The sequence below is a fragment of the Mirounga leonina genome, unplaced genomic scaffold (assembly GCF_011800145.1).
Source record: "Mirounga leonina isolate KUSES-001 unplaced genomic scaffold, KU_Mleo_1.0 Mir_174, whole genome shotgun sequence".
In the NCBI taxonomy this organism is placed as follows: domain Eukaryota; kingdom Metazoa; phylum Chordata; class Mammalia; order Carnivora; family Phocidae; genus Mirounga; species Mirounga leonina.
The window spans coordinates 84153790-84176375 of NW_023270451.1; the positions used below are offsets into that span (position 1 = coordinate 84153790).

The following is a 22586-nucleotide window of genomic DNA, read 5'->3' on the forward strand; positions in this document are numbered from 1 at the left end:
TGGCGCGGGCCTGGTTTCAGTAGCCTGCTCTGAGTTCTCAGTGGGGATGACGCCTACAGACTGCTTCTGGAGGCCCGTAGCCAGCTCTGCTCTTCCGCTCTGCCACTGATCATCACGCTCCCACTCTGGATTTCCAGTTCTTCAGTCATAAGATCAGACTGAGGTAAGCCCACTCCAGTTCTGACATCTCAGGGCACTTCTGGGTCCAGGACGGTGTCTCCCATCTCATTGGAGACCTCGTCCGGCCCATCCACAGTGCCCCGTGGAGGTCAGACGTTTGGTGTGGCGGCTGAGTTCCTGGGCAGTGGGCCCGAGGTGATGCCTCTGGTCCTGAGATGGGGGCTCAGCATGAGCATCACGTTGCCCCCCCTCATCCACGGGCAGAATCTTCCTGGAGCTGCCTCAGTGGGCTTGCCACCTGTAAAGGCGGGCCATCCCTGCCCTCCCTGGTGATTCTTCTTAATGTTGAACATCACTCAGTGTCAGAACGTACTGGTTTTAAATCTTGTTGAGCCTATATGTCATTCTGGTGTGAGGAGACGAAGCCCACTTGCTTTTCGATGTGTGTGGTGGGGCTGTTAGGTCACCTTCCTATGACTCTCCCTTTGTCCAGAGAAATGCATTCTAGCGCTGGGCTTTTCCTTTCCTTCCTTTTCCACATACTTTTTTTCTGACTTCTTCGTGTCTCTTTTCTGTTGTGCCTGGATCTGAATGTGACCTAATCTCTGGGAGAACGAGCAAGGGAAGGGAGTTCGGGATTGTGCCTTGGCTTGGGGTCGGAGCATCTGGGCGAACAGCTGTCCCGTTGACGAGATTGCGGTGACCGTAGGAAGAGCAGGTGGAAGAGGGGAAGCTGAAGAGAGGTCTCGGAGCCAGACGGAGGCCCGTGTGTCAGTGTGTGAATGCAGCCCCAGTTGGAGAGGGTGTGCAGAATGAGATACGGGGCTTGGGCAGGAACCATGGGCAACAGCAGGAAGGAACAGGCGGGAGGAAGAGGGACCAGACCAGAGACTGCAAAGGAGTTGCAGGTGAGAGGAAAACCAAGAACGTGGGGTGCTCCAGGGCCACAGGAAGGTGGCGTTCCAAACAGAGGATGTGGGCCGGCAGCCCAGCGCTTGCAGAGAAGTCCATTGGAGGAGGTGCCAAGGGGGACGCCGGTGGCCTTGGCAAAAGCAGTGCCAGGGAGTGGCGGGGGCCGGAGTCAGAGGAGCAGGCTTCGAGGGGCGTGGGAGGTGAGGAAGTGTGAGCAGCCCTTCAGGAGTCTTTCTGGGACAGGGAGAGAGGAGTGACAGGACACCAGGGGGCATGAGTCTCTGGCCTTAGGGGCTGTCCTGCTCTGTGTTCCTGTCCTGCGTTTCTGAGTGCAGGCTGACTTCTAGACAAAGAACTGCAAAAGATCTGGCAAGGCCGCTGGTGGCGTCACTGCCGAGTACCTGGTATCGTGACCTACTTCTGGTCCCCTGCTGGGTGACAGGTACAGCCCAGGTGCGCGGGCTGCAGAGACCTAGGCTCCACTCCCTCCTGGCCTGAGCTTACAGCACCTGGCACTTGCACCTCTTCCAGGGAAACCTGCCTGACATCTTGGCGAGGTCGGTCCCCTCCTTGGGGTCTCACAACTGCAAGTGTCGCTCCTTCACACCTGCATGGTGGCTCTAGCTTTCCATGATGTGAGCACGAGTCTTTTATTCACGTCTGTCTCGCCAGGCAGCCTGGAAGCCACGGTCACACGGGGGCTTTGCCTGTCTTCTAGTGTATCTGCAACAAAGGAAACTTGCCACGTGCCTGCTAGATTCTCAGTGAACATGGAAAGAAAAGAGAGAAACCTCAGTTAGCTTGGCACAGAGGGATGTTGAGCCCGCTAAGGTACAGAGGGCTGTGGGGATTCCTGTTGAGGGCCGCTCCATCCAGTCTGCAGGAGTGAATGCCAGCCCTCACCAAGGAGGTTGTGGTCTTGAGAGTTTTGTCCTGGGGCTGATTTCCTAGGATCTCACCACGCCTGCATCTTCTGCTCGCTCCTCTCCCCTCCAGCCTTGCCTTCCCCCTCATGGTCCCCAGAGTTGAGTAGGGCAGCTGAGAGCCATTCTTTTCATCTTGCTTTGCAGCCTGCGCCCATCTTCTCATTTCCCCCAAGTTCCCAAGCATGTTGGAAGTAGAAACACTCAGGAAGCCCCCCAAGAGACATACACCTTCAGGATCAGTGGGGCTGGAGCCGCCTGTGTGTGCTGACTCCTCCATGACCAGACCCAGGAGCCCGGCTGCTCCCCTGGCTTCTCCTAGCTCCAAGTTTCACACCAGAGCTACCAATACCTCTCACGGACTTGGCTGGGGTGCTGGGGGGCGCCTGCTGGAGACTGAGGTTAAACTAGAGTTTGTAGACATAGAAGAGAGGGCCGTCAGTGGTCACAGGAAAATCAGATCCTCTGTATCCCCAAAGGGGAGTGAGAGGGATCTGCCCCTACCAAGGAAGAGACCTTATCCCCTCCCCAGTTCCTCGTCGGTCCCTTTACCTGGCCAAGTTTTCCTGGAGGAGCAGGAAGAAGGCACCCTGGGCCTCCATGTCTACAGCGAGAAGAGAAAAGCCTGCTCCCTGGGGAGCCCTGATCTTCATGCGGCTGCCTCCCATACAAAGTGCCTGGCCAGCCCTGGGCGGAATAAGCCGAAGGGAGACTCTGGCCTCTATAGCCTCAAATCTGTGCTTGGGCCGGAGCCCCCTGGGCAGCCTGAGAAGAAGGTGTCCAAACAGAAGGCACGTGGACAGAGAGAGGAGGGAGAGCTGACACTGAAGAAGTCGAGAGACCCAGTGCTCAGCTCTGGCCAGTCCCCCTTGACCCCAGCGCCAGTCCAGGCGGCCAGTCCGGACAGGTCCAAGGTGGGCCAGCCCATTGAGAGCGAGAAGGTAAAGCAGGCTGACGTCCTCATAGCCCATCTGGCCAGGGAGGTGCGGCGCCTCAAGAAGTGGAAGAAAAGGCATTTGCTTGCTGCTGTCGGGGAGACATCATCCCTGGTGAGCCTCCAGAAGCCGCCCTGCCTGAAGAAGCTGGTCAGGACTCTGAAGGCAGAGACCAAGGGCTGGGCCTTCCCCAGGCATTCCTCCGGCGCTCTGGACGCCGTGGGTCCGAAGCCCGCGTCCGATATCAGACAGCTCTTTACCACTGACTGCAAGAATGTCTGCCCTGTCCCCTGCACTCTGTGTCATGCCAGTGTCAGGCACGGCCAATTGAAGGGGCATTTCCAGGCCTCAGGCCTGGTCCACCACTTGGTGAGTAAGCATGGGCTGGAGAGAGAGAGAAGGCCGACCGCAGCCAGCCCAGGGGAGAAGAGGGGAGGGACTGGGGACAAAAAGCACAAGGGCCTGCCCGCCAGCGCCACTAGCCTTGCCCCCGAGGGGCTCCCCTCGCCAGGACGCTGCCCCGATGCCTCCCCTGAGCAGCTGTTCCCGGCTCCACCGCTCTTGCCCGCTTCCACCAAAGATGAACCTGCCGCGCTCCCGCTGGCGGTCACGGAGGCCCAGGGTGGCGCCGCTGCCCCCTGCCCGCCCCGAGCGCAGGCCTGGAACCACGGCATCGCGGAGTTGCTCTGTGGCCTGGCGTTGCCGCTCTCCTTTGTTTCGTCCCTGCCTTTCAGAAGGTTTATGGCCCAGGCCGACCCTTGCTACCGCGTGCCGCCTCCGGCCTTCTTCTCTGATAAAGCCTTGCCTCTGCTCCGTGAAGCGGTCGGCGAGCAGGTGTGTCGGGAGATGCAGTGGGCCGAGGGCAGCTGCGTCCACCTCACCATGTCCGCTGCCGCCCAGGACGCAGATGTGGACTATGTGGCCGTCAGTGCGCACTGGGGAGCGATACGGCCGGGCGGTCGGCTGGCGGCGGCGGAGAGCCCGAGGAAGCACGCCGTGCTCTGGGTTCGAGGCCTGCCCCGGGAGAGCACTGCAGAGGAGAGGCAGCGGGAGCTGCGGGAGCAGGTGAGCCTGTGGCTCAGCCGAAGCTCCCTGCGACCCGGCTTCCTGGTATCGGGCAGCTGCCTCAGCCTGGAGCAGGCAGTGAGGACGGAGGGCTACACCCACCTCCCCTGCTTTGCCCACTGCCTCGACTCCCTGGTGACAAACTTCCTGAGTCACCATCAGAGCGTCCAGATCGTCCTGGGTACGGTCAGGGCCATCTGCAGCCATTTCCAAGGCTCTGCAGGGGCCCGGCGCCTCCTGACCCGGCTGCAGCGGCAGTGCGGCCTCCCGGCCCACCAGCCCTTTTGGGAGCTCTCAGACCACTGGGGGTCCGCCTACCACTTGATGGAGTGGCTGGTGGCGCAGCAGCGGCCGCTGCGGGAGTACGAGGCGAAGCACCAGCTGGGCAAGGCCGGCGCCGCCCTGTCGCCCGCGTTCTGGAGCCTGACGGACAGTCTGGTCACGCTCCTGCAGCCCTTCCAGACGGCGGTCCGGGAGGCGAGCGCCGCGCAGGCGTCCTTGAGCCAAGTGCTGCCACAGCTCCGTTACCTGCACATCCTCCTGGAGCAGGTGCAGCGGCACTTGGAGGAGCAGGGCGGTGCGGAGGTGGGTGCCGCCGTCCGGCTGGCCAAGGGCTTGGCCCTGCAGCTCGCCACAGACTGCCGGCTCAACGAGCTCTTCCACCGCAAGGAGTTCGTGCTGGCGACCCTGCTTGACCCCCGCTTCAAGGGCAAGATCGAGGCCATCCTGCCCACGGGGGCCGACATCGACCACTGGAAGCAAGTTCTCGTGTACAAGGTGAAGGAGATCATGGTGTGCGAATACTCCTTGCCTCCCTCCCCCTCCCCGCACGGCCCCAAGAGCATGCATGCGGGCGCCAGGAGCCTTGGGGCCGAGGGGAAGGGCCGGAAAGAGCCTGCACACAGAAGCAGCTCTGGGTCTCTGCTGCTCGGCCAGAAGGAGAGGAGCTTGCTGGAGCAGCTGGAAAGTGTGGGGCTGCTGGCGTCCAAGAGAAGCGGGGCCTCCCTGTCCACCGAGAGCCACCTGGCTAGCATCATCGTCAAGAAGTACCTGCGTGAGAATGAGACGATTGGCGCCCAGGAGGACCCGCTGGTTTACTGGGAGAAGAGGCAGGAGGTCTGGCCAGCTCTGGCAAGACTGGCCACTGTCTATCTGTCCTGTCCCCCAACAGGGGCCTTCTCTGGAAGTGTCTGTGCCTCCCTGGACAGCCCTGCCTTTGTGCAGCCCAGTGCCCCTCTCCCAGTGGAGACCGTTGAGCGTCTCCTCTTCTTGAAGACCAACCTGGAGAATTTCCCCAACTACATCGCCCCTCCCCTCCTCTTCCCCCGTGGAGACCTAGCCGAGGGGGAGCAGACCAGCAAGGTGGACCTCCGTCTGACTCCCTGAAAGTCTGCCTGTGGGAACTGTGCCTGGGCTCGGGGGAGAACAGAATGTGCACTCTAGGGCGTTAGACGGGGATGGCTGGAGTCCTAAACCTGTTTGGAAGGAATAAGGACAGTTTCTCAATTCTTGACAGGTTGCCTTTTCCCCCAGGGAGATGATGTTTTTCCATCCACCCATTGCTTCATTTATTTCTAGCAGTTTGTGCATAGGAAAGGTTAACTGTGTCCAGAAGTGACTGGGAAGTTGTACTACACGCTTCTCTAAGCTGCAGCGCCCTTTCGCAGTGTTGGTGGGTAGTAAGGGCCCGTGCAACTTGTCCGTGTACGTCTCGTGCCCTTAAGAGCTCTGCTTTCTCAAAAAGTGACGAGGGACAAGAAGAGGCATGGGTGCTGGCAGATGGGAAATCTGCTCAACCAGCTAGGGCCTGCTAAGCTATGGAAGCTTTTGGCCACAGTTGCTTTCACTGTAGAAGAAAGAAGCCCTGAAGTAGAGTAGCCGTGTTAAGAGGGAAGCGTATGCACACACGCACGCACCAGTCTTCTTGGGGTCGGTACTTTCTTGTGGATTCCAGAGTGGCCAGAGCACCCCAGCTGATGGGACTGCCCAGCCGGTGAGGAGGTGTGAGTTGCGGACGGCCGATGGACCCAGTCCTCAGAACGGCCCTCTTACCCATGGTTTGTTTCCAGACTGCTGGAGACCCTGGGGTTTCTTCCTTTCTACAGTGAAAGCAGTCTCCGAAAGAGCTTCACGGCTATCCAGGCTGTAGGTAGCTACATGTATATCCCTCCTGCAGCGCCCACACCTCCCCTTTTCCCTGGTCACTTGCAAAGGGCAAATCCTCTCCCTGGAAGCACAAAAGGATGTGTATCAGGCCCACTGGTGCCAGACTGCCCAGAGTGCCTTCAGGGCAGGGTCCAGAGCTGAGTGCGCAAGCCCCAGGAGCTGGTGGGATCGGGTGAGGAAAGAAGGAAAGGGAGAGGCCGGAGGATTAGGCGGCAGGCCTGTCACCCCATGCACGATGCACACCTGGCTCTCCTGAGGTGCTTGGGTGCCGGAAGGGTGGCTCTGAGAGGGAGGGCCGGTAGGCGGAGGTGGGGCGAGGCACTCGAGGTCTAACCTGGGCTTGGGCCCCGGCTGTGGGGGTGAGCCTGGGACGCCTGTCCCCTGGCCTCCCTTGGAAGGGTTGGCAGTCATGTGTCGCTATGAGTAATTAACTGTAGGACATGTGGAAGTTACTGATGATGTAAGGAAGCAGGAAAAATTAGCCATAATCCTTGCACTCAGATAGTCTTGTTAATACTGGGGCATACTTCGTTTTTTTAACCTTGGGATTGTACTCTCTGTCCTGTTGAGTATGTTGTATTTTCATAATTACCTCATCTTCTTTCTTAAATAAAGGTTTGTAAAGATCATATTTAATGGTCGGAGTAGCATGATTTAAAGTCTGGCCTCCAAATTGCTTAGGTCACATCTCCCTGCCCGCCCACCCCCCACCCCAAGCTGTTCTAGGCTCCCCTGGGACTGGAGGGGAGGTTTGTCGCGGGGGGCCCTGGATGATGGCTGCACCTCTGACGTCCCTAACTCCAAATCAAGTGCAGCTGGGTGGTAAGGTCAGAGCGTGGCCCTGGGCCTCTCCCCGCTGCTCTCAGCTCTGCGGCGTCCTGTACCTCCCTCCCAGATTCTGACTCAGTACGTGGGGTGGGAGGCAGGAATATGAGGTGCCCTAAAGTCGCCGTTGGGGGGGGGGGGCGTGTTGCCCTGCACTGCAGTCCCCTGAGCTGTCCCTGCTGTGTGGTGTCACTGAGCCGGCTTTGCAGTGTTGGCAGGCGAGAGGGGCTAGGCAGCAGGGGCGGGAGCATGTGGGAGTTGGGGAGTGGAAGAGGGTGACAGAGAAGCTTGCTGGTCCCAAGCAGTAGCTCTTGGGGTGGGGGTGGGGGATGCGGTTTTGTCCCTCAGGGGACATTTGTCAATGTTTGGAGACATTGACTGTCACGGCTTGTTGGTGGGATTGCTCCTGTCCTCTCGTGGGTGGCAAACGGATGCTGCCGAACATCCTCCAAGGCACAGGATAACGTATCTGCTCTCGAGTGGCGGCAGTGTGGAGGTAAAGAGCCCTGACCTGCACTGTGAATGGGGGCGGGAGGGACAGGCCTGAGGAGGGGTCTCCAGGCTCCCTGCAGCAGCGGGAGCCCGCACTTGAGGCTGCTCTGCGTTGACCACCTCTCCCCGGGACAGAATTCTGGCCTGCCCTGGCCGGCTCGTGGGCGTCCTTTCCCGGCCCACTCCCTAGGTAGGTAACTGAGACTTGGCAAAGGCAGTCCTGAACAAGGGAAGACAGGCGTCCCGCAGGAAAGCCGAGCGGCGGCTGTGCCTTCGTCCTGGTCTCATCCACGTAACCAAGCCCTGTTGGCAGACACACGTGGGCCCTGGAGCCTCTGTGCGCTCCTTTCCACGGCAGGGCCAGGATAGGAGGACTCTGGTTCTTTAGAGAGGAACGCTGAAGCAGCTGGGTGTGGAGGAGCCATTCCATCCTGCGGGGCCTGCTCTGTGCTGCCGGCCTCTGTGGGAGCTGGGTTTGCACGGCTCGGGGGGCGGCTCGGCCATGCCCACACCTGCCTGGTTGAGGTGTGCAGATGTCAGGTAAGGTGGGACCGGGAGCAGAGAGAGGTCCATCGCCTGGAGAACCCATGTTTCAAAACCTTGGTGACTGTGCAGTGTTGTCACCGGCGAGGGCCCGGGGCCCGGGGTGGGAGGCGCAGAGCTGTGGGCCGGAGGGTTGTGGTCCCCTGCCAGGCAGGGCTTTGGGGCACGGAAGTCCTGATTTCCAGTGAATGTGCTCTTGGCTCCTCTGTTTCCTCTTCTGCAAAAGTGTTCCTCCCAGCTTTAATGTGGGGAGCACGTACAGTTCCCTCCCCCCCCCACCCCGTTCTGGTCCCCTTGTCCTTTCCCGCCACAGCGGCCACCTACATCCAGACGGTCCCTGAGGTCACTGAGCCCGTTCCTCGGGGCATCACTCCCTGACCATCATGCTTGGGGTGTGGGCTTGCCTCCGCCTGACCCTGCTCCACCCAGCAGCCTCCTCAGTCCAGTGGGCATTTTCACACAGTGTCCCTCACTGTGTCCTCACTCGCCTCCCTCTGGCTGCTCATCAGTGCCCTCCATTCAGCCTCATAAACGTGGTATTCTCTCGACGTCGGCCCATGACTGCTCCTTTTCACTGGACACCAGGGCCTCCTGACCACTTTCACCCCCAAAATAGTGTGTGGCTAGGGAGGCTCTGCATCATCCTGGAGAGAGGCCTTCAAATACCTAAAGAGGTCTGTGTCCCCCGGAAAGGCTGGCCCAGTGAGCCGCACATTCCCACTGGGCACCTCTGCAGGTAACGCTTGAATCCCTTCAGCCTAGAGCTCCAACTGCCTCCTAGGCCGGATGCACACAGTCATCTCAAACTGGATGTCTTCTTGCCCCCCTGCCTGTCCTGTGTGTCCCACATGTATCCAGTGATGTGACTAGATCCTTGGAAGTTGTTCTGGACTCCAGAGAGCGCTCCTCTCCAGCGCTCACTACCTTTGGTGAAGGCCTTGTCTCCCTAGTGTTTATGGCAGGCTTCTGGTACCTGGTGCCCTTCTTGCACCCCTCCCCACCATGGGCAGCAGTTTTAACCCCCTCTCGCTGCTTACAAGCCCTAGCAGGTCCCGTTCGAATACAGTGACCCAGACTTCTTAGTGGATGCCTCGAATCGCTTTTGGAAAGAAATGAAGTAGAAATGAAGGAGTGTTGCAGAATAGAGGGGAGCTAGGTTAAGATGAGGGGACCCCCTGCTCAGAGATGGGGGGAGGGGCTGGGGGAGGGGGTGGAACTCTGGGCCTGGTGAGGGAAATCTCCCTCAGAGAGGGAAATAAAAAGTGGTGTGGATTATGTAAATGCAGACTTGGGACTCGTTGATACCCTGGAACCCAGGTTTTATAAACAGCAGGAGTGAATAATCCTATGGTTCTTTGCAGGCGTCACCCTGCCTGGCCCAGGCCTGGCCCGAGTCTGCAGGGTTGGGAGGCTGCCACTTGGAACAGAGATCCCTTCTTGTTTTCCTCTCTGCTGAAACCTTGACCCCTCTGTGGGCGGCATTGCCGCTATCCTTCCCCCAGGCCTCCTCCCTCGCACTAGCACCTGGCTTCATGCCGCCCCCAGCCACTGGTGCCTGGAAAGGCCCTCCCTCCCCTGCCTTTCTGGAACCTAGGTGCTAGCCAGGTCCTTCCCTCCAGCATGGCTTCTTTGCCTGGCCTTCTGCCCTGCTTACCTTCTCTGGCTAACCCTAGCCCGCGCTGCCTGGCACACGGGACTCGACGCCCTTCTGTCGGCGCCAGAGTGAAGAGCTAGTGCGGCAGCCGCTGGGGCTGAGGGCGGGTGGTGGCGGCCTTGGGACTGCCCGTGCTGCCACCTCCTTCCCTTGACCTCAGTCTCCCCATCTTGGGCGGAGAGCTGAGCCTCCAGGCCCCACGACCACAAGCAGAGGTTACAAGTCGGCCCACGCAATCTGGAAACCATTTTGAATTCATTGCTCATGTTAAAAAAAAGCACTGAGCCGAGGACATTTTTGAGAGAACGAAGTGAGGCCCAGCATGCTGTCCTCTGTGTCTGCATATGGAAGGAAACCGAAGAGGTGGTTGGTGGTGGTGACCTGTTAGCTATTCAGGAATTAATTGAAATGCTTAAAAAGAAACACCTCAGAATTAATAAGGAGAGATCATGAGCCGGTACCAAAAAAGGAAAATGAAGAGATTTTGCCTCCCGGTGCAGATACGGAAAATGGAAAGGATCGGTCACATGGCACCCGAATTCCATCCAGTACAGCTGTAACTGCTGGAGCCTGTCAGGGGTTCCCTTAGGTGGGGGCCGGAGCCTGGCCCCCCTCCCTCAGGAGGGCTCTGTGTCCTTGGGTCTGGCCGGGCCGGTCCGGTGGGAGAGGCTGGGCGACACCTCATGCTGTCATCTGCTGCGGGCTCAGGGGGTGCTCAGGAGAAGCCCGCTTACTGTGTGATTGTCTCTCTGTAGGAGCCCACTGGCCCGCGAGCAGGGGTATCGGAAACGGGCCTCCGGCGCTGGCCCAGGCAGAGGGGATGGTGCCTTTTTCGGGGCGAGCCGTCAGCCGACCCCCAGTGGCGCCCGCGTCCCCGAGCCAGAACCGCCAGGGCCCCGGCCTCCCAGACAGACTTCATCCGATGGAGCCCCAGGGTGAGAAGCCGGCAGAGGCAGACGGCGTGCGTGTCACGCCCCAGCTGCTCAAGTCTCGCTCGGGTGAGTTCGCCCTCGAGTCCATCCTGCTGCTGAAGCTCCGGGGCCTGGGGCTGGTGGACCTGGGCTGCCTGGGGGAGTGCCTGGGGCTCGAGTGGCTGGACCTGTCGGGCAATGCGCTCACCCAGCTGGGCCCACTGGCCTGCTTGCGCCAGCTGGCGGTGCTCAACGTGGCCGACAACCGGCTGACGGGGCTGGAGCCGCTGGGCGCCTGCGAGAGCCTGCAGAGTCTCAACGCCGCGGGCAACCTGCTGGCCACCCCCGGCCAGCTGCAGTGTCTGGCCGGCCTGCGGGGCCTCGAGTACCTGCGGCTCCGGGACCCCTTGGCCCGGCTCAGCAACCCGCTGTGCACCAGCCCTTCCTACTGGGCGGCCGTCCGAGAGCTGCTCCCCGGCCTGAAGGTCATCGACGGCGAGCGCGTGAGCGGGCGGGGCAGTGAGTTCTACCAGCTGTGCCGCGACCTGGACAGCTCCCTGCGCCCCGGCTCCAGCCCCGGCCCCCGAGCCACGGAGGCCCAGCCCTGGGTAGAGCCGGGCTACTGGGAGTCGAGGCCCACCCAGAGCAGCTCCATCCTGGAGGAGGCCTGCCGGCAGTTCCAGCACGCCCTGCGGGAGTGCCATGACCTGGACCGCCAGGCCAACGACAGCCTGGCCCAGGCCGAGCGGGCGCTCAGCCCTGCAGGCACCACTCGGCCTTCGTGTTTTGAGTATGCCCGTGGCCTGTGACGGCTGGGCACACTGTGGCCTGGCTGCCCGCATCTGCCGCCCGGCTTTGGTGCATGTCTTCAGTTTCATCACGCTGGCCACGGGGCCTGCAGACCAGGCTCTGTTTTCTCCGTGTTGCTAAGAGCAGTGCCCCCCCCACCCCCGCTCCTTCGGGAAAATTCCACATCTCCCTGCACATAGTTCAAGGACACGCCTCCCCAGTGGCCTCTAGCAGGGGTAAGAGCCCTGCTCAAGCAGCCGGCAGAGCGTGAGGCCGTCCCGCCACCTCCGCCGTGAGCCTGGGAGGGAGGGCCCGCGCGCAGCCGCGTCCACAGCCGCTGCCCCCCCCCCCCATTCACCGGCCGCTCGGTCTGAGGCTCAGGGGAAGAGAGTTGCTTCTTCCTAAGGCTAGAGGTGAGAAAGGCAGGGATGGGGTGTACGCTGGCCCAGCCAGTCCTGGGAGAGGAGGGGGCAGAGCCGGGAAGCTGGTGTTGGCCCACCTTCCAAAGTTGCCTGTCCCAGTGACCCTCTGCTCTGGTGGCCCCGTCCTGTGTCACCCTGGAGCCCTCGCTGCCCGTTCTCACACATGTTGATCCCTATTAAATCTTTCTGTTCTAATAAGCATCACTGCTTATCATTTTCCGTGGGTGAGCTTTGTTTTCCCAAGCATGAGTGCCTGAAGGCAAGACGAGGTCTCTGCGGCGCCTGGTCTCCGGTTTCCTGGGCGGTGGGCAGGAAGTCTCCTGCTCCTCCTGCAAGACCGCGCTCCTACAGCAGGGCTTAGGGGAAGGGGGCATGCAAGAGGAGGAGAGAACGAGTCTGGGAGAGCGGTTTATTAGCTCGGGGATAATGGGATTGTCCTCCCTGGGCTCAGGGACGGCAGGTCGGTCTTTCACTGGTTACCTCCTGCAGCTGTCCGGGAAGCGGGACAAAATTCTAGAGGAAAGGAAAAAGAAACCTAAGACTTGGGTGTGAGGGAGGCTGTTTGGGTCAGTCCAAGCTCTTTTCCCAGGCTCTGAATCCTTCCCCCACCGCTGCCCTCAGCCCCACACTGGCCCAGCTTCCATCCCCAAACACGCGAGCGCTGTCCCAGCTCCGTTCCGTCCCCCTTGTCCTGGGCACCTACCATCAGGCCTCAGCTGGGGGGCAGGGCCTTGAAGAAGGCGAACTGTCCTGGGAAGTAGTAGCTGTGGGGGTCCTCGCCTGCATGCGCCACCCTGTCACACTGAGTCTCCTCGTGCTCCTCAGGCTCCTGCCAGAGGAGCCAGTGGCTGCTCAGGCCTGAGGGGCCAGCGGGGTCCGGGGAGGGTGTCCCCGTGGAGGGTGCCCCTGGGGACGGTGCCTGCATCCTCTTTGGCACCCACCTCCACATCCCTTAGGGAATAGCGGGGCCAGGCCCAGAACCCGTCCTCACCCCTCCTCAACCCTCCCAGCTTCCTTGTCCCCTCCTCATCCCTCCTTACCCCTCCTCACCCCTTCTCACCTCTCACCTCCTCCTCTCTCCTCTCCTCTTGTCTCATACCCCCTTGCCCCTCCCCACCCCCCTACTTGCTCCTCATCCTCCTCACCCCTCTCACCCACCTCACTCTCTGTACACTTCAGTCCATGTTTCGCCTCTGACCTCTCCTACAGGCCCAGCTTCTCCATCTTCCCAGCCTCTTCCCCAGCCTCCCCGCCTCCTCCTCTGCCCACTCTTACCCGGTGAACCTGCGTGTGTATGGGGCAGTGGACCATCCGGCCGAGGACCTTATCTGCAGAGTTCAGCTTGATGCAGGCCAGGCATTTCCGCTTCCTCTGGGGAAGGGAGCATGGGGCCGGGAGAGGAAAGAGGTCAGGGCAGGCATGCGGCCCCACCAGGGTGGAAGCTGGGGGCTACTGCAATGGGGACCGGCTCCCCTGGCAGGCCCTAGAGCAGAGAGGTGAGGGGTCATGCGGACCAACTGGCTTCTGGCGCAGCCCACCCGGGGACTGGGAGATTTCAGACGTCAGCCCATCCTGCAGTTTTCAAGCTATAGAATGTGTGTGTAGGCAGGACTCCTTCCCCAGATGGGTTCTCCCCACCTGACTTTCACCTCGAGCCACTCTGCTGGTCTGTTATATTTATTTGCGTGTTCTTAAAAGATATGGTATGAACACAAGGGTCCTGACATAAAAGTCTGGAAAATCACTGATACAATCCAGTCCCTCCCTTAACAGACGGAGGGAATAGGCCTTCAAAGAACCTACTGAGTCACAGGCTGGTGCTTGGAACAGCTGGGACTGGGGGCTCCCCCTCGGCAGCGGTTATGCCCCCAAGGGGGCCGATTACAGTCAAGCCCTGTTATGAGTCAGCCCAGGCTGGGCCATCTGTACGTGAAGACTCACAGAAAGGGGGGAGTTCACCAGGCCTGGCGTGGGAGCCAGCCAAACCCCATGCCGTGGGCTTCCTCCACCACTGATCTGAAGCCTGCGAGAGGAGTCCGGGTGGGAAGAGGACTCTCTCTGAAGAACATATGTCCTCAGAGTAGCCCAGCCCTCCCCGCCGTTGCCTGTCCCAGCCCCGGCCGCCCACAGCATCACAAGCCCAGGCTCAGACTGAGCCAGGTCCGCTTCCAGAGAGGCTGCTCCATAGTGCGACCAATGCGACCAGTGCCCCAACCTCGGGCCTTCTTGCTGGCTCTCTTCCTGAACCCCAACTACATACCCTCGCACTGAACAAATAAATGCCCCATCTCTCTCTCTCTCTCTCTCACACACACACAGGTCTTCACTCACCCCGTTGGGCTTGATTTTGCACTCCGCTTTTTTCCAGTCCTTCTTCCGGCAGCTCGTCTGCTGGAGCTTAAATTCCAGCCTCACAAAGGTCCCTGCAGGGAAGGGCTGCACACGGACAGCGAAAGGCCAGCAGCCAGCTGAGTGGGCAGAGCAATTCCTGGATGTGACCTGTCCCTCCTCCCCACCCACCCCCCACCCATGAAACAGCACATCTGAAAAGGGGGCTGCGGTGTTGGCCTCTCCCCGGAGAACTGGGTGCTCTTCGAGCCCAAGCGCTATTGCACCTGCTTCCTGGGAACGTGCTTGTGGCCCTAACCCCCTTCCTTCCCCAGGCGATGCCGCTAACCGTTTCCGTGGCATTGTCCATACTGGTCTTCTTGAAGGCCCACTGAACGGGCGGGTGCTTGTGAAATTCTTCCAGGGCCACCTGCAGGCCCTGCTGCTGTGCCGCTGTGAGCTCGGCTCTGCCCAAGCCCACCGCGCCCAGCCACAGGGCTAGAGACATCAGCAGCTGCCACATGGCGTCACCTCGGTCACCCCGGCCCTGCCGAGAGTGTTCAGGCCTCAGCTCTTCATGCCAGCCAGCGGAGCCACCAACTCCCTGGCCCTGCAGCTGGGGGGCGGGGGGGGGGCAGGGGGGTGCCTGACAGAGCTCTGGGCTGAGGTTGGAGGGACAGGAAGTGGCCCTTCAGTCAGAGATCCCCCTGGTATTCCCCTGGTCCTTGCATTCCTCCCTACCCTGCCCCCCACTGTTCCCTGGGCCCAGCTCAGCCCATGTTTGGCCTTGTCCTGGGTAGGTGCTGAGTTGGCTTTTGTCCTCAGGCCAACAGCCTGGGAAGCCCTCCTGTTGCCCACGCTCACCCTTCCCCCTCACCCTTTTCTGGCCTGTTCTTTCTCCCCCACTGTGTCTCTGATCCCCTTTCCTGCCTGCTGCCCTCAGAGTCCCCCTTGGCTTCCCCCACTCAGCCTCTCCAGGTCTGCTTCTCCCCCAGCACTCTGAGCCTGCGGGCTCCCTCCGGGGCCTGGGAACCCTGGCCCTGGCACCCCCTTTGTCCCCCAAGGCTAACTCAAAGGGGAGGGGCAGGATAGAGAATGGAGGCCAGCTGGAGGCCTGGAGGCCGAATATTTTGGGGAGGACGTAAACACATGGGAGGGGCCCAGAGCGGGGTGGGAACTGGGAGGATGCTTAACCCTCCCTGTGCTGGGGCTGCTCCTGATCATTGGCCCTACCCCTGACCCCAGACACCGGGGTCTCACCTCTGCCCCACATGGCTTTCTTCTTAGGCAGTTCCTCCCTCCCTTAACTTCTTTTCTGGGGCCTTCCCCACCACCCCTCTCCCAGCCCTTCTGATCCTGTCCCCTAATCCATGCCTGGGTTGCCCGAGGCACGCATTCACCCCAAGAACTCTGTGTAGGGGTGGTCTTAGGACCAGACAGCTACAGATGTGGAAACGGAGGCCCCCTCAGGGAGAGATACCGGGCGTTGCCTTACAGCAAGGGTTTACGGAGGGATTGACAGATCTCACCCTTGGAGCTGCTCCTTTTGGCTTGTCTTCTTCCACCCAGCTGCCTCCCTGGCCCACTCTCCCCTCCTCACCTCCTCTCCTGTGCCTTGGGGTCTCTGCTTCCCGTGGCTGACTAGAGGCCCGGCTGTCAGCCTCTTCCTGCCCCCACCTCCTCCGGACGGCCCCCATCTCCTCCCACTCCCACCCCCTGGGCCCCTCCAGCTCCCAGCCTGCCCAAGGCTCCTCCCCACCCCATTAGGACTGGCCTCCTGGCAGCCAGCCCTCTGAGACCTCCCTCCCATCCACCCACAGGCCTCCCAGCCAGGATCTTGCCGCCAGACCTTGACCCCAACCCTGGCCAACCCTGACAGAACCGCCCTCCCCTCCGGGTCCCCTGGCCAAGGAGCCCAAGCATCTGGTGGTCTCGGTGCAGCCTCTCCTCCAAGGGATATGGAGCTGCCCTGCCTGCCCCACCCCCAGTCCTGCCTCATGTAGGGCTGCCCTCCTCTTTGGCCCCTCCTGGGTGACCAGTCCCCAGCATCCTCAGACACACATTTCAGGAAATTCTTCCCAGAAATATAGACATCTTCAAACCCAATGAGACCTTGAGGAGTCATTTGACCCCTTCCCCTGCCTCCCAAGCCCTAAAACCACACCGAGAAGGAAGGCATCTCTGTCAGAGATGAGTCTGGGGTCCACCAGCCTCTCTAACCAGCACACATGTTCGGTCTTGATCCTGCGTGTCCCATCCTTGGTGGTGAGAAATTCAGGGGTCTCACGTGGGCTCTTGGGACCCTGCAGGCAGGGCAGAAGGGTGTGATGGAATTCATAAGGCTAGTGTGGGATGGGGGAAAAACTATCCAAATATTGCTCAACTCCCATGCATCCTGAGCAAATATGAATAAGCTCAGGGACTCGGTGGGCCAGGAACCAGTCCCGCCATTTCTCTGGCTCCAGGCCCTAAGCTAATTGCCCCAAACAGGATCTCATTTACCTTCCCAAATCCCTAGTGACTGATGGCCCAGTGTTTGGCACAGATTTTCTTCCCGTCCCTATTCACCCCTGCCATGGATCTCCACATGGAGCTGCCAGCTTCCTTTGCAATGTGCTCTGGGGGCCCCAGAAAGACCCTTGGCTGTTGTTAGCTCAGGTAGCTACAATGATTCCTTCCCTGCAGTCTTGTGGAACGCGTCCTGTGTCTCGTCCGTGATTGTCTGCTCTCCCATTTCCCTTCTCCTTGTGAATTTATACCTTCTTATTCATTTACCATTGTTCTGATGGAGTTTTGGGAGGGAGTAGGGATAAACACATGTGTGTGATCCGCCATGTTTAGTCAGAGTCTATGAGTTACTAAAGAAGAAAAATCCCTATCTCACTACTATATATAAAGTTGTGTGCCCCTAAAATTCATATGTTGAGGTCATAACCCCAAGTACCTCCAGAATGTGTATTTGGAGGTTTGGACTTTAAAGGGGTAATTAAGGGAAAACGAAGTCATATGGTGGGGGAGGGAGGAAGGACCAATCCAATATGACTAGTGTCCTTTTAAGAAGAGATTAGGACACAGAGGGAGGACCATGTGGAGACACAGGGAAAAGACAGCCACCTACAAGCCAAGGAGAGAATCTTCAGAAGAACCAGCCCTGCAGACACCTTGATCGTGGACTTTTGGCCTCAAGAATTGGGAGAACAAGTTTCTCTTGTTTAAACTACTCAGTCTGTGGACAGTCCTCGCAGACCTACACACACACACACACACACAGTAAATCCTTTCCTAAGACTAATCAGGTGCTTTGTGATCAAAAGAATGAAGCTAGAATGGCTAATGCTAAGCTGAAAAAAATCCAAACATATGAATCCTGTATTTTATCTGGAAAAAAATATATAAGAAATCAGGATGTTTTAATGTGGCAGGAAATGAAACTTGGATTTTAATCAGTGGAGGTATCTTAACATTAACATACTGTTAACGTTTTGAAATTTATAATAACTCTTTCAAGAAAACTCAGCAAACTTATAAAAGGAATTTGCATCTTTATGAAGTACACTTCAAGAGTCAGCTTCACGGGTGCAAAAATATTTTCCTAACTCCAAGTGGTGGGAAGGCAGATAAGATACCAGGCTGAAGGTTCATCAGCTCTCGTGGAGTCCATTCAGCCTCCCTCAGGGATCCACCACTAGATGGAGATGGTGAGCACAAGCGAGGTCCTTCACGCTGCCAACTCTCAGCCAGTTTTTTCAAATAACAGGCTGTGGAGTTATTATTTTGGGAGAGAGAGAGCAAGCAGGGAGGGACAGAGGGAGGGGGAGAGAGAGAATCCTAAGCAGGCTCCACACCCAGCGCAGAGCCCGGTGCAGGACTCAGTCTCACACCCCTGCGACCATGACCTGAGCCGACATCAGAGTCGGGGGCTTTAACTGACTAAGCCACCCAGGCGCCTCAGGAATTATTTTTCTTACATACTTGTGGTAGCCTGTGGTCGCTTTTTGGTTCCTGGTTTAACCGTAAGGACTCGTTTTAACTCCATCTGACCCACAAATCATGCTAACTTGTTGCAATGATTTTATCTACCATACCCACGTTTGTTAGAGCTGCGCACCAGGGCAGGCACGGAGAGTAAGCAATCTCCACGAGTGGGAAGCACTTAGAGCAGTGTAGACGCTCTGAAATTAAGTACTTTCCCCAAATGTTCTTTTCAGAATTAATTTTATTTTGTATGTTATTTGTCAGATGTAGTAATTTAATAGAATGTTACCACGTAGGAGTCAAACATGCTCTATTGTTGTCATGTCTAATAACATCCCCCAAATAAGCCTTCTTAAATCATGGTAAGAGGAAACCCTCTTCTCGTGTTTTAAGACAGCTGAGGCAAACCACTTCTGAGAACATCTGAGACCTCACCGGCCAACTCAGAAGGCAACGAATTTAACCGTGACCCAGATTGGGTCTTGGGGCCCATGAGGAGGCTCTGAGTTGAAACCAAGTGTCTATTCTGACTCACCGCCTAAGGTTATCTGAGAAGGGCCTGGGGAGGAACGAGCTACGGCTGGGGTGGCACGTCTGTTACCTGGTGCACACGTGTCCATGCACAACAGCTCGGGCCACCAGCAGGAACAGAACACGAGCAAACACACCCGCTTCTGCGGAACTGCAAAGATGTCACAGAGATTCTGTTGAGAATCTCCTTGGCGTTTCCAAATCAAGCTTGGCTTTTAGTAGACTTTATTTTATTTTATTTTTTAAAGATTTTATTTATTTGACAGAGAGACACATAGCGAGAGGGAACACAAGCAGGGGGAGTGGGAGAGGGAGAAGCAGGCTTCCCGCTGAGCAGGGAGCCCAATGTGTGGGACTTGATCCCAGGACCCTGGGATCATGACCTGAGCCGAAGGCAGACGCTCAACGACTGAGCCACCCAGGCGCCCTGGCTTTTAGTAGATTTTAAACCAAGAATGGATACAAACAGCTTCTAAATCCAACTTTTGAATTAAGTTGAAGACACAACCCGAAGCCAGTCTGGAGTAGAAAAAGACATAGCATCATAATAATAGATGAGATTGTGGGGATTGTTGGGGACCTATAATTAAAAACAAAATCTACCAACTCAGAAAAGCTCTCAGCAGAGGCAGAAGAGAAAGAAAAGTTTTATTATCCAAAAAGCGCGAAAGCAGAAAGAGATGCACATCACAGGCGATCCGCTAAGAGATTAGGAAGCTGAAGGAGATCCCCTCTCCCTTACACAGCCCAGCTGACGCAGCCTGCTGCGCACGGTCTCCAGATAAAGTGTAACTCGTCCTCAGCAAGAGGACTTCCCCGATGGCACCGTTTGTCACCCAGAGTTCATCCTAAATTCACCTGGCCATTGGGGTGGCCACCTGTGTTTGCTAATTGCCTTTCTCCCAAGGAACAGGGTGTGTCTCCTATCTTTATGATGGGATAGTTCTGCAGCCTGGAGCCGGGCACCCGGAAGTCAGGCCCCCACCCACCCTCCGTGGGTCACCATCTCCCTTGGTGTTTACATTTCAAGGAGGTGGCTCCCAGGGCTTGGAGGGAGGTGTGGGGCGGCGGTGGCGGTTGTAAAGCTCCCAAGAGGCTTGTGTAACTTTTGGAAAGATTTACATGTGGGCGTCTGGGTGGCTCAGGCGTTAAGCATCTGCCTTCTGCTCAGGTCTTGATCCCAGGGTCCTGGGATCAAGCCCCGCATCAAGCCCCGCATCAAGCCCTGCATCAAGCCCCGCATCAAGCCCCGCATCAAGCCCCGCATCAAGCCCCGCATCGGGCTCCCTGCTCGGCAGGAAGCCTGCTTATCCCTCTCCCACTCCCCCTGCTTGTGTTCCCTCTCTCGCTGTGTCTCTCCCTGTCAAATAAATAAATCTTAAAAAAAAAAAAAAAAAAAGATTTACATGCCTCTCAAAGGGGCAGAGAGACATTCACAATGACAACTTTTCTCAAGTAAATGCTCTAAGGAAGGGGTGGGACAGAGAGTCTCTCCCTTTTTGCCCCGGGGAGAATTAAAACATTTGTCTTAGTTTTAATTTATATTGGCCCTCAGAGTTAGCCTGGATTGCCTGGGTGCCCCGACATGCGACATGCGATCACAAGTGTCCTCACGAGAGGGAGGTGGGGAGGGGGTGTAGCTCTGACCCCAGCTGGGACAGAGGGGACAACTGAAGGGACATGCTGGCCTCGAAGATGGAAGTGCACAGAATGCAGCTCTAGAAGCTGTAAAACGTGAAGGGACCAGATTTTCCCTTAGAGCCTCCAGAGGGAACACAGGCCAGCCAACACCTCCGTTTCTGCCCAAACTGATTTTGGACTTCCGGCCTCCAGATCAGGAAGAGCACGGATGCGTGTGGTCCTAAGCCACCGGATTTTCGGTCCTTTGTCACAGGAGCCACAGGAAACTCCTACAGGTGGGGGGTGCGGGGAGGAGGGAGGCGCGCTGGGAAGCGCGTTTTGAGGAGAGGATACCTGAGCCCGAATCTGAAGAAAGTGTTGAGTGATCCCTGTAAAGATCTGCAGGAAGAGCTTTCTAGGCAGAGAGAACAGCCAGCGCAGAGGCCTCAGGGGGGCCCGGCTACTGGGGCTGCGCAGCGTCCAGCAGGACCTCGGAGGACCTCGGAGGCGCCCAGTACAGAGGCGGGTGCGCTCAGACCAGGTGGAACCTTAGAGGCCCCGGCAGCCGACTGCGAGGTTCTCGAATGGAACTATGCTGTTTCAGAGGGCCACGCTGACCAGGTTGCAGGGGTGGGGGGGGGACACACGGGCCTGGGGGTGGCCGGAGGGGCTGCACAGGGCGGGAGTGGGGGGTGGGCAGGGGCCTCCAGCTGGGAGGTGCCCAGGCACGGGCCTCACCGCAGCAGCAAATCAGATTGCTACCTGGCTTCATTTTGACCAACCCTGTGCTTTTCCTTCTAGAAACACAGACTCCCCGGGGCGCCTGGGTGGCTCAGTCGTTAAGTGTCGGCCTTCGGCTCAGGTCATGATCCCAGGGTCCTGGGTTTGAGCCTCGCATCGGGCTCCCTGCTTGGTGGGAAGCCTGCTTCTCCCTCTCCCACTCCCCCTGCTTGTGTTCCCTCTCTCGCTGTGTCTCTCTCTGTCAAATAAACAAATAAAATCTTAAAAAAAAAAAAAAAGAAAGAAAGAAAGAAAGAAAAGAAAAAAGAGAAACAGACTCCTGGAACTAGTATGCAATAGCAGAAGTGCAGCCGGCTCGGGGTGACATTTGCTCTCCGTCTGGCCCTGCTCTTACAGGGAGTCCTTGCCATGCACAAGGAGGAACGCTGTGATCTTTTCCTGGGGAGTTTCCACTCCACCTAGCAACAAGATCCCTTCGCCGGAGGTGCCGGCCTGGGACACTCAGGGCCTTCCTCAGCGGTGGTGGTGGTAGGGGGGAAGGTCAGGGCCTTCCTCAGCGGTGGTGGTGTTGGGGGGGCAAGGGGGGCAGTGGCTGCTTCCCCCCCACCCCACCCGGAGGGCTGCCTGAGCACCTGCAAGGGGTCAGCAGGCCTGGCCTCCACCCAGCTCAACGTGGGACCTTTTTGCCTTCTCCCACACTGTCCACGAGCTCCCAGAAGGAGCTCTGTGAGGTTTCCCATCCACCTTCTGGATGCTGTCTGAAGCTGGACTTAAAAATTGTTAGTTGCAATAGAGTGAAGTTCTCTCTTCTCTCTGGCTTCCTACTCTCCTCCAGCTTTTCAACAGTCATCCATTCAAAGTTTATCAACAACTACTTGGTTTTGGGGCGCCTGGGTGGCTCAGTTGGTTGAGCGTCTGCCTTCGGCTCAGGTCATGATTCCAGAGTCCTGGGATCGAGCCCCATGTTGGGCTCCCTGCTCAGCGGGAGTCTGTTTCTCCCTCTCTCGCTCCTGCTGCTTGTGCTCTCCTTGTCCAATAAATAAACAAAATCTTAAAAAAAAAAAAACCACAACAACCCACCAAGTACTTGGTTTTATTCCATATTAAGTACTACCCCAAGAAAGATTTCCATCGCTAAACTGAGCTGAGAAGTCCTTTCGATATCCTTTATCGTTGTGGGGAAACAGCAGGACCGTGTCTGTGTGACTCATGATGAGGCCAAGTACGTGGCCCAATGGCAGATGGCGGGTCCTGACTCAGTATTTGTTGGATGTGCAGTGAGTCCTGTGGGGAGGACTGGGACAGTATATCTGTGAGAGGTGGATGCAGTTTGCCCTCTTGCAGATACGGGACTGCTTCTAAGCTATACTCGGTCCTCTTCATAGAGGATTTCTGGAGACATTACTCCCCTCATCCCCTGGCATGCCCACCTACTTTGCCGTCTAATCCAGTAGTGGGGGCCGGGCACGGTTGGAGGGGAAGAGGATCCTCCCAGAGCCCCTGTCAATTTTTGCTGTCTGTTGGGTCCTCTACCCTGTACAGCCCTATCATTCTCTGGCAAGCATGTCAGAGCTGAGCCAGTCTCCATTGGGTTAGGCCATTTGGCTGGTTGCTGTACCATAACCCCCTACATC

The 22586-nt window shown here is 58.0% G+C and overlaps 3 protein-coding genes across 5 annotated transcripts; 2 read left to right on the forward strand and 1 right to left on the reverse strand.

Annotated features, from left to right (window-relative positions):
• Positions 1-11958, forward strand: LRRC61 (leucine rich repeat containing 61). Of its 2 annotated transcripts, none has more exons than XM_035021357.1 (2): positions 1-163; positions 10391-11958. In XM_035021357.1, exon 2 carries the CDS (start codon positions 10456-10458, stop codon positions 11353-11355), a length of 900 nt encoding a protein of 299 aa, XP_034877248.1. In that variant the 5' UTR covers positions 1-163; positions 10391-10455; the 3' UTR covers positions 11356-11958. The 2 variants fall into 2 exon arrangements, with proteins under 2 accessions (XP_034877248.1, XP_034877249.1); XM_035021358.1 differs by lacking the exon at positions 1-163 and adding an exon at positions 10071-10224.
• On the forward strand, positions 10-6752 carry ZBED6CL (ZBED6 C-terminal like). The gene is made up of 2 exons (XM_035021356.1): positions 10-163; positions 2103-6752. The coding sequence occupies exon 2, from the start codon at positions 2141-2143 to the stop codon at positions 5339-5341; it is 3201 nt and encodes a 1066-aa protein (XP_034877247.1). The 5' UTR covers positions 10-163; positions 2103-2140; the 3' UTR covers positions 5342-6752.
• Positions 11959-12152: 194 nt separating the features above from the next.
• RARRES2 (retinoic acid receptor responder 2) lies at positions 12153-15780 on the reverse strand. 2 transcript variants are annotated; one of them, XM_035021359.1, is made up of 6 exons: positions 15686-15780; positions 14435-14632; positions 14089-14193; positions 13033-13128; positions 12461-12586; positions 12153-12270 (listed from the first exon to the last, which is right to left on the reverse strand). In XM_035021359.1, exons 2-5 carry the CDS (start codon positions 14606-14608, stop codon positions 12470-12472), a joined length of 492 nt encoding a protein of 163 aa, XP_034877250.1. In that variant the 5' UTR covers positions 14609-14632; positions 15686-15780; the 3' UTR covers positions 12153-12270; positions 12461-12469. The 2 variants fall into 2 exon arrangements, with proteins under 2 accessions (XP_034877250.1, XP_034877251.1); XM_035021360.1 differs by having other exon boundaries at positions 15615-15701.
• Between the last annotated feature and the right edge of the window lie 6806 nt (positions 15781-22586).